A 14845-nucleotide genomic window follows, 5' to 3' on the forward strand; every position below is an offset into this window, starting at 1 on the left:
CTAGAGATTGGCATGGGGTACTTTCCATAAGATCATCTCTCAATGCAAATCAAACTAGCTATTAGGCTAACTGAAATAAAACCATGCCAATCTCTAGGTATGGTGAATGCTATGTGATGATGTGGGGCTATTTAATTCCAAAGGCCAAGGGAACTTTATCAGGATGCATAGTATCCTGGATCCATGAAGTAACTGGCCTTTAAAAATAAAAATCTGCCTGCCTCTATGGGAATTTAACATAGGGGTGTCCAAACTTATGCACCATGTATTTTAAGGAAGAACATTTATTTATTTACGATACATTATTCATTCACAAAAAAAATTGGTGTCCTTAAAGGTTGGATTTTTCCTAATTTTTTAAATTAAGGCATTAAGTTCAGTTTCCAAAAGATGATTTTTTATTCCTCTTTTTAGTCACCTTTAGTATGGGTGTCTAAACTTATGCATAGCACTGTACATTAACATTGCCATGTTCAATAACATGCTAAAACTATTTCGAGAGTTTTCATGATTAAAATATGTACATTTCAATAGTGCACAAACCCGAGTGTACATCTGCTTTAATAGTAATAAGTATGCACATACCCTATACCTTGGCGAATGCAATGCCTGGCCTCAGTTTGCTAAGTAAATGGCATATTAATGCTTTTATAAAACATTGAACATTGTTTACCATGGTAATTCATTCTGAAAATGGACAGTGAATTAGATGCATCTTTTAGAGAACAAATCAAGGAGATATTGTGTGTGCATAGCAACAAGCCAAAGTATTATTCACATTTAAAATAGCAAAGAGTAGATATGAATGTAATTATCAAACATTAAACTCTTAACATGGAGGCTTAGAGTAGACAATGAATCTCTCTGAAAGATACATATAACTGGAACAGCAAAAGCACTCATTTGCATGAAGTCTGACGTACACTAAAAGCCGCTAATGTAAGGGTAAAAGTCTCAACCTGAGCACTCTGTTGTTGAGAATATCAGGCAGCAACATTTTAAGTACTCTTTCACAAATGTCAGTATTTGCATTCATTTACTCATTGCCTATACTTGATGGGTCATTAAAAGGGAGGGGGTCTTTGATTACAGACCTAAATTAATTTATTACTCAAATGTATAAACATACAGCATGAAGGGAAGTAGTATGTAAAGTTCTTCTGTACTACAGAATCAGATCCTTACCATCTAGTGTGAAATAGAAAGGTTGGCTCCATACACTCCAGTAGTCTAAGTAGTTTTGGCAGCGCACTTGGACTTTGTATCTGATCCCAGAACTGAGCTCATTCAGAGGCACCCATGAACGACCTCTGACCTTCACAACCTAAAAGAGCCACAGGTCATACAGATCCATTCACACTGTGAAGGTTCAATTGCTTTGCCATTTTACATGAAATAATGATTTTAGTTAAAAATACATAAATAAAAAAACTAACCAAACATGTGCATAATATATATTTTTACATAGTTCTCACAAACATTACTTTGTAATGCCATTACAACATATTCATCAGACCAACAAATGAGTCCAATTACCTCCCACTGCTGAAGCGAGGAATTGGAGTATTGGATCTCATAGTTTATGGCATCACTGTCAGGTTGTGTACCACTCCATCTGAAAATGACTTCGCCTTCTGTCGTCACATTGTAATGCAGATTGACAGGTGGGTCTGGTCTTCCTGTGAAAGGCAGAAATTCACAATATATTAAATTGTTATTTGCAAAGAAAATAAATGATTTTATATATAAATATATATATCATTTTATTTTTACAGTTGTTATGGGTGATAGTGATCAACCATCATGTCCATTAAATATAAGTAATACTGATGCATAATTTACTTCATGTACTTCGCAGATCACAGAAAAGTTCTTGAAAAAACAATAACTAGTAAAGCCTGTAAGGCCAACACCCGTTCTATGTCTAGACATCCTAAAGATAGAACACTGTCTCATGATGTATCATAATTTTATTTTTTTATTCATCCTTATGAGATTTTGTTTTTGAGAGTGTCTTCGACCGTTACAGTATCTGAGGGTGGGGAATCCACACACTGCATTATGTGAAAAAGTGGTGGAAGGTGTGAATTAGGCAAAAATCACCAGTTTAACATTGTTACACTCCACAGTTTCGAAGGAGAATCCCCAGCAAATGGAAACCAATTCCACGTGCAATTAAAATTCATTCACTCTACAAAGGCCTGGCCGAATGTGAACCATTAAGAGACATCAAGAGAGTATGTGATCAACATTTAAGGAGTAGGCTAGTTCACCCAAAAATGAAAATTTGCTGTTAATTTACTCAAACCTCAGGCCATCCGGTAGAACACTAAAGATGATTTTTAGTACCAAATGTACATTTTTGGGTGAACTTCTGAATTTCTTTAAGATAGTATGAGAGCAAACCTAAGAACAAATCCATGGTTTTCCTTTTGCTAGTATGGTTTAGTTAAAAACATACATGTATCTGTTGTTCACATTCAAATATTATTTTGTTCTGCAGACAGCATTTAAGTCTGTCTAGAACAAGATGGCCTCAGCAGCCACTACATTGTCAAAAAAAAAAGAAAAAAAAGGGGTTTAGCAATTTTCTTTATTTCCATAATGGCAATACCATTATTAGCAATCAGTTGAGGCAGTCTTTATTAACAGGCATTATCTTCTAAAAACACCACCTCACTGACACTAACATATTATAAAGTAAATGGCTTCTGCTGTTGCATTTAATACAAATAGGCGTACACTGATTGGACTTTTTATTCATTTAATAATTTTTCTCATGTACTTCTTTCCAGCACACGTTCAATGTACTTCAAAGAAAGAAAGGAAGTGAAAATGTCAGGACAGCTTGTTCTCTTGACATTACACCTTAAAGAATCGTTCACCCAAGAAATTAAGCTTTGGACATAATATATTATTATTGTACAGGTACAACAAGATTGTTTAAGAAAGACACATTATATAACATTTCAATTATTTTCATTTTAAAGAGAAATTCAGCAAAATAAAAGACAATTCTGTCATCATACAGCACCTTCATGTTGGTACTTTCTTTGCTCCATGGTTATTTTGCAGAATGTCTAATCCATACAATGAAATTAAATGGTGACCATGTCCGTCAAGCAAGACTTTCGGTGAATAACGACTTAAATTTCAGTGAATGTGATGTTTTTGATGTTTTTATAGTTTTGTTTATTTTTTCCTTTCTGGAATTTGACAGCTGCTGGTCAAGATTTTTGGCTTAGGGGTATAAGAAAATATTGATACACATGAATATTGCGATATTATGTTTGGCAATTCCTAAAAATCTGTATTGATATATATATTTTTGTTTATATTCAAGATTCATGGCAGTGGAACCTCGACCGCTAGATGCCATTGTTGTTATATCTGAACATAAACTGTAACAGGGAAAAGCGCAAGGATGCACTGCTAACGTTAGCATTAGCAAACCCAGCTCACTAGTTGCCACCAACGGAAGACAAAATAATTATATCAGCTCCCACCGCAGAGTACAGAGCAGAAGTGTGGACTCAGTTTAACTTCCACTATAATGAAGGCACTAAGGAGATTGACAAGAGTCATGTTGTTTGCAAAGTAAACCATGCCAAAATCCAATAATTAGGAAACACACTGAATAAGAGCTCAAATAACATCCCGACGTCATCCGCGTTGCTGAGAGTAACAGTTAGATGAATATGTAAGTATGTGCTGCACGCTTTCCTCTCAATAACAAAATAAACATGCAATAAAAATAACAGCGGTGAGAAAACAGTTAAGAAAGCATCTGATCATAGCAATATGGAAATGTTTGCACCAGCTCTGCAATTCGATACTCCAGTCAAGTCACATTATGTTTATTTATATAGCACTTTATACAATAGAATGCTTTAAAGCAAACAGCTTTGCAGTGTTAAATATGAAAAACAGTGTCATGCACTTTCTGTTGTTAAATACCTGAGAAAGTACTATACTGTATATAATGTGAACCTTTAAAGCAAGTTCTAAGAATAGGCTACAGTCTATATATATATTTTCATATATGTATACACATTTTTTCTGTAATTAATCGCGATTAAAAACATCAGAGTTTTTAATATTTTTATATTGTAATAATTTCACATTTACTCTCCAAATTAATGTAGAAACAACTTAAGACAGTGTATTTTAAATATTTGTTTTTTGTAATGGCATTTTTTTTATATATAAATGATGGCCAGTATCACTGATACTAATAATGGTACTGATATCTTTATGAAATTAATTTTTTTAAACATTAATGATAGACACTCAACAATACAGTATAATTGAAAAAGCTATCAATTTCAACATTTATTATGCTTAAAAAAAAGTTAACTTAAAACAATCTTCACATAAACCCATTATAATAAATGTCATATTTACCTGTGGCCTTCCTACCGGTCTAACAGGTAGGAAATATACAGAAATTGAATAAAGTTGTCACACACTTCAGTGTTAACTGCATAAATTATAATTTAAAAATAGATTAATCCTTATTAAAGCTAGAATTTTCTGTTACATTTGTTTTTTGATTAACATTAATGACAGACATCACATCAAAAGGTTTATTAGGCTGCTGTTACTTTAAGATCTGCCGCTGCTGCACATAACGCGGATCTGATGCCGACTCATTTTCTCACAACTCTTTAAAGGAGCTGTATGTAAGAAATGTATTTCAATTAATCATAAAATGGCCCTGATATGTCACTAGACATTAAGAAATCATGTTCATTTCAAATACTTATATCACTGACAACAGTAGTACGGCCAGGATATTGTCATTTAAAAAGTGAAGTTGCAGCCCTCAACTGATGTTGATGTTGTCATGTTGTGTTTTGGCCTGAAGCCACACCCTCCACCTATCTACCAATCACGATGTCAGTAGTGTTTCGGCATCCGGGTTGCCAGCTCTGCTCTAGTTACCACAGCTACGTAGCAGCCTACGTTCCTGCTGGATCCTGCAGCCTATCTGGCAACCTCGAGTCAGGGGGGAGGGGGGAGGGGATACACCGCTCTACAGTAATTTGAAAGTGATTGCAGTACCAGTTTTGGCCACAATCTTACATACAGCTCCTTTAAGTTCACTTGGGATATTACTGCTCTTATGAGAATATTCGACAATTGTTACTGTTTGTTCAAGTGCAAAATGCCTTTTAATACTTTAATTATTTAATTTCTTTAAAAAAAAAAAAACTTTGGTGTCACCCAAATGTTCAAGACATGGTAATGGCCTTGCTTTAAAATTTAACTAATTTAAATGTAACATTATGTGGCTTTGGTAAACAATCTCATTGTACCAGTACAATGACAAAAAAGAGCTTGACTTAAGGTTTGGACCTCTAAGTCATTTAACCATGCCATTGTGAAATTCCATTTCAATCCACTGCCTGGAAAACCACTTGAGAGAGATGTGCATTTTTCGGCCCAAAGAACAAACACACCCTAATAAAACACCTGTTGCCCTGGCATCGGTCTCCATGAACTCATGCGTTTAACATAATGCTTCATAGTAACAATTAGGCTTTAATCACGCATACAGATGACTGTGAAGATTAATTTTACTTCAGAAAATATTTTCACAACTAAAAAAAGAATGATTGACTGTATGATCACTTATGTCAGATTACCATAACATTTTACTTTGATTAGTAAATAAATAAAAATCACTTACAATAATAATAAACTGTAATTGAAATGTTTGCCCATTTCTACTTGAGTTATTAAATAAAATACCGTTTTTTCAATCACTTTGTTACTATTTTCAGAACCTTGATGTCATTTTTCACAACTTTAGACACAAAACTCACAACCAATGATCAAAATGCAAATTTTTCAAAACTCTAACCCTTTTCTCAATTGCTTGGATACAATACACATAAAACTTAGATCATTTGTTCATTCAACAAAAATCACCTGTTCAATATGACACAACTTAACATCAAAGTACTACTATTTCAAAAGGCAATTCACACATTACATTTCAAATGAGTTTCTTTGGGATGAATCAAATAAGATCTAACTATCATTTGATAGATCAAATTAGATCTAACTATCAATTGATACAACTGCTCAAAATGATAAGTAACTGTTGCAGTACTCTTAATGCCCGAAGGTTTTTTCCAAGATGTTTGGCTAATGAAAACATCCATTGTGATGTAGATGAGAACCTGTGGCCAAATCCACAACACAGAGTTGATGACAATGTAGAAGTACAGTAATCACTCCTGTTTTGTTTCTTACAGTACAAGCAAGCAAGTTGAGGAACACTGCATTTGATGTTTTACAGTACTGTCTTTTCTTTTCTATTTCATAGCTAATTATTTTTGCTTTGATTCAAATAAACCTATGTTGTGATTGTACGGTAGTGTTTTGCATCAATATATTACAAACTTTGTTCAATAATTCCACTGTGTCTGTAGTATTCTCTCTACTACTGCAGTACTTTTACAGAGATGTATTTACTGTACATGTAGTACCATAATGAAACCTGTATCACCTATTTTGTTCTACAATATTTAATGATTGTACGAACAATGACACAGGGAAACTATCGGTTGCTTGTGTGTGGGTGATCTATAGTTATGTTTCAATGGTATTTCACAATAAATTTGTTTTTTGAACCAATGATTGTGCAAGTGCAAGATTTCTTTAAAGATGTGATTGCACAATGCAATGTTTTGAACATTAGACAGCCTGTGTTACAAGTGATAACCGTTTTGAGTTTTGTGTCTAGAGTTTTGAAAAATGACATACATGTAAAAAACTGTCAAAGGAATTTAGCAGTTGTCCCCAATAAAGGTTTGTGATATGAAACCATATTTAAGACCTACATGTAGAAATATGAAATACCTGAATCTGCAGTGCATTTTGCCAAAAGGAAACTCAGCATTACTAGTAACTAGTAAGAAGGAAATGAGATAGCAAGTTTGTGTTTGTGTGTGTGTGTGTGTGTGTGTGTGTGTGTGTGTGTGTGTGTGTGTGTGTGTGTGTGTGTGTGTGTGTGTGTGTGTGTGTGTGTGTGTGTGTGTGTGTGTGTGTGTGTGTGTGTGTGTGGGTGGATGATACTTGGATGAATGGATGGATGAAAATCTTTAAATTACTATAAATCTAAATGAAATTCTTACTTAGATTATATGTGCTGATTTGCATCATCGGTGACAGTGCAGTAGTCCCATTCACAGATATACTGAGGGTCAACGAGACAGTTGCATCATTGCCATGAAGAGAAACGGAGCACGTGGCAGTATCTTCCCCGGCACACTGAGCAGGATGGTTTTTGTCTGGAAGTATATCCATCTGTAGACTAAAATGCAAAACAAAAAAGGTAAACAATCATTAAGGCTTATTTTGTACCCACAAAACTACAATAAGACTCCTAGGCACTCTTAGACAACATAAATTCTTAGAGAACAGTCACTTCATCATAGGTGTCTTACGTTTGGGATCAAAACAGGATAATATTTTTCACAGGGGAAATAATCTCAAAGTCAGATTATCTTTACAGGGGAAAAAATGTATAACATGAATTAAATGATAATGAAAATTAAAAAGTTGACCATTAATAGTATAGTCTAGAGATGTATTATACATCATCTGCATAATCTCCCCACATACACGCTTAATTTGTGGGAGCAGCAATACACCAGCAGCCATTCAGCCAATCAGTAGTCAGTGGAGAGCAGAATGAAAACAGAGGACTCACACTAATTGTTGAGGACTAACAGTGTACAGACTGGCAGCGGCTGCTGCTCTGTGGCTCTTTGCATTACAAATCAAATTTGTCCGTTCACCTTCAAGCCAGCACAGGATGTCCAAACAGTTTCCTGAAAAGAGATTGCATTCCCTTGTTAGCTTCTTTCATCACAGCCTATCGCAATTAGAAAGCCTCTAGAAAGAACATCTGCAAATTATTCATGTCCGAACACAGGCTCATTAAATGGTGTGCAAATAACATGAAAGATATAAAGATCAAATGAATAAATATACATTTTTTATAGTCTAGTTAAGATTCTGGCTGGATCATTTTTAAGTTTTATACTTGCACTTTTGCAGGAGTCCCCCAAAAAAATTATGATTTTATGAATGCTTTAAAATGTTCATCTACATCTATTTGTATTTGTATTGATTCCTTTATTTGTCCCTCTATTTTTGAAAAGCTACTTCACACTTTAATAGGATTGTAAACTCTAATTTATTTCTAGTGTATCTACTTGTCTGGAGGGGTCTCTCTGGTTCATAGTTGTAGCTAAGACTTCTTCACTTAATGGACAAGGTCATCTCATGCAAATATAAACTAAACAGCTTTTTTGAGAACTTAAAATGGCAAGACTAACTCACAAATTTTCTATCATTTATTTTGAACACTACCGTTCAAAAGTTCGGGGTTGTACGATTTTATTATGTTTCTGAAATAAGTCACTTGCTCACTCAGGCTACATTTATTTGATGAAAAATACAGTAAAAACAGTAAATCATTCTAACATGCTGATTTGGTGCTCAAAAACATTTCTTATTATTATCTAAGAAAAACCATGATACTTTTTTCAGGATTCTTTAAAGAAAAGAAAGTTCAAAGGAAAAGCATTTAATATATATTTTTGTAACAATGTACTGTGAAAGTCTTTACTATCACTTTTGATAAATTTAATGCATCCTTGCTGAACAAAAGAATTAATTTATTAAAAAAATAAAATAATTAATCACTGTGAGTAGTCACTGAATCGGCTCATTATAAAATGTTTTTATCTTTCCTGACAGAGCAAGAAAACATTTAAAGGAAATTCAATGTATTGAACCTTTCTCTGGTACTGACGTCAAAACGTAAACAACCAAACGCATGCTGACAGAACGCTGATAAAGACATTTAATTGTGAAGCAAAAATCAATTATAGCTCTTCTCCAGTAAAAAGACAATTACATATTATCAGCTTAATCAGATGATCGACAATACTGTGACTATCAACAAATATTGCTACTCCAACATTTTTGCAAACATGGACAAAAAAAACTGTACTTTTATGTAATATTTCTTTATTCCTAAAATGCCAGTGTTAACACTACAGCTATAAATTAATAAAAACAATGACTGTAATATCAGACATGATGAATTTACCAGAAAGGGGGAGTGATTTGGGTTTTGTAGCATTTAGCAGCAGACACGGTTCTGCAGGTTGGTGTCCTGAAAAAACACTGTCAACTGTCTGAGCAAAGGGCAGCTCACAGCATAGCAGAGACGTCCACTTCAGGTCTTCATAAACACCACCCCTGCCATCTGAAGGACTCGGAGCAGCAAGACCTGAAACACAAGGATCTCAACGTGAGTGACATTGATTTGCAATACTGTTCAAATTGAAAAATCAAACAGTGGGGAATAACAATCAAACGGCAGACCAATGCCATTTATAAGAAAAAACATCTATAGACAGATTCAATTCTTAGAAGTGCTCAGAATTGAACAATGAACATTCATCTGAAAGCTCCTCAAGGATGACACAACTTGTGTAGAACTGCAACATAAGCGAGCTATCATATATTTCCAGACAAGATAGTCATTTTTTTTTATCTTGAGTGTGTGTACTTACACTTATTTTAAGAACATCTTCAAGGTTTTTTTTCTTAATAAAGAGCACGATTAATGTATTAAATGTAGTGTGTTAACTTTCTGCACCACACAGAACTACAACAATAATGACTATTCCCAAACAAGTTTCCCGAATATTCCCCCATCTGCCATTGGTCGGTAAGACAGATAACCCCGGCCCTAAATAATGCCATCAGTGGAGTTACTGTGTTATTCAGTTTTCAGTCACATGACTAACAAAGAGACCTGGAGGGCAAAACATCCATAGAACTGCAGCACAGGCCTGTCAATTTTCCACAAATATTTAGATCACCTCTCAAATGAAGAAAAACTCAAATATGTGGACAAAATGCAAGTTTTAAGTCTTGAGAATTATATTGAGCACCTGCTGCAGTATTTCCCTAATACAGTGGGATGATCTAAAACGCTTAATGGTGTATTACGGTATATTAAAGCACTTAAAGCGGCGCTATGCAGTTTTGGCAATATCTTCGCTGTTTTCTTGCTTTTTGCTTGCAGGTTTCTCTATAGAGCTCCCCCTACAGCTTCGGAATAGATATTTGACAACACTGTCGTCAAAACTCGTTGGCGACTCTCCCTCCTCCCATCTTCTCCCTCTGGTCATGTGCATTTGTTTTCAAAGAAGCCGGCGAACGCACGGAGCCATTTCCACTGAGGTACTGTATGTATGATACACAGAAGGCTAGCATATAAATGTTTAGATAGTGTATGTGTGCAGTGCCGTAAAGCAATTTGTTACATCGCGAGACCTAATATCACACGATACTTCCTGACGGCCCGCCGGCCCAAAGTTGCAAGGGTGGTTTTTCCGCTCACAGGCGCTAGAGGGGTGCGAGAAGACCACCATTCAACCCGAAAAAAGTCATATAACCATTCCAGTGACTCCGAAGCTGTTCAGTTAAGGTAAATTAAGCTAAAAAAAACTGCATAGTTCCCCTTTAAAGTGCCTTAATGTACTAAAACAGTTATATAAAAAGATCAAATTCAGTGTACAGCTTATTGATAATACATTCTATATACAAGCAAGCAGATAAGCCCCGAATATGAACGCAACGCTCTAAATGGTTAGCTGTTTTCTTTATGAAGATTTCTATGGAAAAATGCTTAACAAGAAACTGTGGGTTGCATTTATATTATGGATTTATTTGCCTGCCTGTACATAGAATGCATCTTTAATAATGTGTATACTGATTTTGGTTACTACAGTACATTAGCACTTAGTACAAACCTGGTAAAAATGCAGGCAATTGAGGAAAGCCTTGTTTTGCCCTCCAGGTGGCCATTTCCTATAAGGGTCTGACATCACGTGAAAGCTATAAATAGTGACAGGCTGGTCAGGATGACCAAAAAGAGCAATATTGCCGCAGTATTTACATTTTTTGTTGAAATCAACCTACAAATGGCTTACTCAGTTGTCTCTGCATATTAAAATGGGAAAAATATTTTGGCATCAGACTTTAGGGATGCACCAATATTAATTTTATGTTATTAACGAATCAATATGGCACTGATATTGTGCATCCCTATCCATTTACATTCATTCATTTAGCAGAAAATGACAAAATTAAATGACAATACACTTTTCAGTTGTGTTACACCTTCAGTTACACTACTGTTTTTGAAGGCCTGTGGCCCTTTCTCATCTGTACATCTGTCTATAGGTGAGGCCCCTGTGTGGCCGTTAAAGGTTTATAGTCTGATTCATGATGTGGGTGTAATCACCACCCTCCTCCAGCCCTTACTTTCTATCTATCTCTCTCTCTCACTATCTCTCTGTCTTTTTCTATCTCTCCGTCCATTCATCAGCCTCCTGCACTATGTGCGCTCAAGCATAACCCACACTAATGCATCTCTGAGGTGGACAGAGGGACTGTTGACAGCTGGTGGGTGTCCAGCATGTTTTGTAGGTCTTTGCCTCGACAGCAAATGGGAAATGGAAAACAATGTGAAGACGCTAGATAGCTGGTCAGGATAACACAGATAATTTGAATGAAAACAGGAAGCATCATTTTAGCAAAGTAGTTACAGTAAATGCATCAACGACTCACCTTGTGAAACGGTAATGAAATTCCCAAGAAGCGTAAGCGTGATAAACAAAAACCTGTGGGGAAGAGAGGACATCTGTAAAACGGATCACTATGGATATGACTCACTATCTTCTTCCATGCTGGAATGGTCAAATCTTTAAGCTCAAACAGTGTGACAGTGTTTAGTCGTCTCACTATACACCAAAGTCCCATTCCAATGCTGCCTAATTCAAATGATTTCTGTTGTTGTTTTATTACAAAGCTTCAAACAAAATTACATAGATTTGTATATTTTCTAATTAAAACATGAGTAGTACCTATTGAAATGTAAGCATCACAATGTTACAGTAGGTTATTGCTATGCAGTGTTATTTCCGTTTTGTTTATATATAGTTTTTATTCATATTTTGAATTAGCTTTTATTTTCATATTTTCTCTTTTCATTTCATTTTAATTTAAGTTTTAGTAATTTTGTTGTTTGCTTTTGTCATTTTTCTTAATATTTCTATTTACTGTAGCTTTCATTTATATTTATTTAGGTTTAGTAATTTAAGTACTTCAACTTATTACAATCAGTTCCTAAAGGAACATTTAAGTTTCTCAAAAGAATATTTATTTTTTATTATATCTTTATTTCAATTAACGAAAAATATTTTTAATAGTGTTAGTTTTAGTTAACAATAACAACACTGCTGGAGTGTTTTAAATGGTCGCTATTGGCAAATTTGAAAAAAAATATGACTCGGGTCCCACCCTCAATGTAAGTCTATTAGGGATGCACCAATATAACAGTTCTTATCTGACACAGATAAGGCGATAACTATTTTAATGTTATGGCCGATATTAAATTGATAATTTTTTGTCTAAACTAAAATCAATCATTTTAAATGCTTCAAGTAAATTGAGGCATTATAACGTACGGTATGAAAAATTTGCTAAAGATTACATTAAACAGTGTGTAATTCAATTATTGATTTTTTATTTTTTTTATTTAGCTGTGGTTGAGGACAAAGGTAAATCAAAATGCACAATTATACACCACAATATTGACTGTTACGATAAATTAAAAAATATCAGCCGATAAGCAATTTGGTGCCGATATACAGTACAGTGCAGCTCTAAAGTCTGACTATGAGATTTTATTTTTTATTTCCAGTAGAAAATCGCAAGTCAGATTGCTTAAAACCAATTAGCACGCATATCCCCATCAAGCTACATGATTTGGAAAATGTTAAGAAAGACAATTAGAAAAATGTGTCATCAAGCTCCATCTCATAAAAAAAAAAAACATTTGCATGAAATGTGTGCAATATCACATAGTTAGTTTTACATACTCCAAAACAAAACAACTTAGCCAAATTACAGAAATGTAAATTACCTCTCATTAACAATTCATTACCCATTAGGAAATGAGTAATCAGTATTAGTCATATGCCTCAATGCTATAATCCAAGGCCTTATAAAATCTAATTAGAGATACTTACATCATTTCACTTGATCGTGAGCTTCATTTCTCTTCTTGGTGGAGTGATGGAGCCTGCAATGAGAGAGAATAAGAGAGGAATGGTGAAAAGAACCTCTGTGTGGGAAAATTCTTAGACAGACAAATTCAATTATGAAAACACTGAAGAAGAAAAGCGTAGGCATAGTTTGACTCTCTTAAGGGACACAGACTTCATTCCTGAGTCACTTAGTGGAAAGTAGAGCAGGCAACAAGTTTTTGCCACGCATTTCACGTATCAGGCAGTAATATGACACCAGTTTCAGACTGAATTACTCTGCTCTAACCATATTTGCTTTTCATTCACTGGCATACTCTCTCGGACGAGGCAAATCACCTTTCTTGCTCAAATCAATGACGAACACGACATGCTTCCCTGCATCCCATTTTCTCAGGCAGTGGATGTATTTACATTCTAAGATAAATTAACAAAGCGAAACATTGTTTTGATTGAATGCCTGCGCAAACATGTTAACGACAGCAACGCCCATGTTTTAGCATTTCCTAGCATTTTACTCTAAGCAATATTGTGAAATCAGAAACCTGTTTTGCAACAATTATGCAATGATGTTCCGGCCAGTACACAAGTGACCTAGTGAACAAAGTAAATGTTTAAAAGATTTCAATACCAATGTTTTATTACCTGACTTTCATTCAGCAAATATAACACTACAGACCCCATAATGCAATGTTTTCCACACCATCTGTTAGAGCCACCTGGAGTTGCTGCTGAACCAAACATGATATAAGATAATCTGACATTAAAACAGATCAGCAATGAATATGGAGGGAGACAAGCAAAGTGGCCATTTATGTAAAGCCTTTTTCCATGAAGGCTCTTGTGATAACATATTATATATTCATATAAAGTTCCCTATCAAATATCAAAACAACTTTGATGATGTTCAATTTTGTGTCAACAACATAAAACCAAATGCTCACCTAAACAAATATTAACTCAGGTCAAATGCTGGAACATCTTAAATAGAGGTCGACCGATTGATCGGTTTTGCCATTCCAAAAATCCATATCGATATTTTTTCTGGGTTGCGTCCCTTGCTAGAGCGGCTGAGATGGGTCCGCTGTCATTATACTGTACAAGAGCGGCCTCCATTGGCGAAATAAAAACTATCACTGAAGCCTTATGGAGTTTGTTTTGACACTAGGGCTGGGCAAAAAAATTTATTAAATGTGGTCAATTCGATATCGATTTGTGTGGTTTTTTTTTATTTTATAATATCGAGCCACTAATCGATATTTTTTCCATATGTATTCCCGCAAACATTAAACATCATATCTGATTGACGTTAATCTTATTATTAGTCTTCTTTACAGCGAGGACCCTGACATTCATTCAGTGCTGAACAAGGTGGATGCAAGACCGCCTTTTAGCTTGAAAGACGTACTGGACAGTTGAAGGACACTGTCAGTGTCCCGACCGGGCCAGTGCTGCATGGACACGAAAGTTTATAATTTGCACAAGTTTTCAAGCCTTGCCAATTTAAGCATTGAAGCGCAAGAGAACTCGCACGGCTGCACGTCTCAGACACCTTGTAAATAATAAAATTAATTCTCTTTGACGTCTCCTAGCGCTTAAGTGGACAAATTCACACAAATTTATCTCAAAATGTCCCAGAGAACTGCTGTTACACCTACCTGAAAAACCTTAAAGCATTGATTATTTCATTTGTATCT

The 14845-nt window shown here is 35.0% G+C and overlaps 1 protein-coding gene across 4 annotated transcripts in view; it reads right to left on the reverse strand.

Moving 5' to 3' along the window:
* lepr (leptin receptor) overlaps positions 1-14845 on the reverse strand; it is a gene marked incomplete at its 5' end in the record, with an annotated part of 34336 nt that overhangs the window by 13722 nt on the left and 5769 nt on the right. For 2 of the 4 annotated variants that reach the window (XM_084426757.1, XM_084426758.1), the window contains 6 exons: positions 1186-1324; positions 1537-1679; positions 7146-7324; positions 7724-7844; positions 9134-9316; positions 11671-11743. In XM_084426757.1, coding sequence (XP_084282883.1) covers positions 1186-1324; positions 1537-1679; positions 7146-7324; positions 7724-7844; positions 9134-9316; positions 11671-11743 — 838 coding nt within the window. Of the gene's footprint in view, positions 1-1185; positions 1325-1536; positions 1680-7145; positions 7325-7723; positions 7845-9133; positions 9317-11670; positions 11744-13133; positions 13187-13487; positions 13586-14845 lie in introns of those variants that run through there. The other 2 variants (XM_084426760.1, XM_084426759.1) reach the window with 2 other exon arrangements.

Source organism: Rutilus rutilus, assembly GCF_951802725.1.
Source record: "Rutilus rutilus genome assembly, chromosome: 12".
NCBI classification, from domain to species: domain Eukaryota; kingdom Metazoa; phylum Chordata; class Actinopteri; order Cypriniformes; family Leuciscidae; genus Rutilus; species Rutilus rutilus.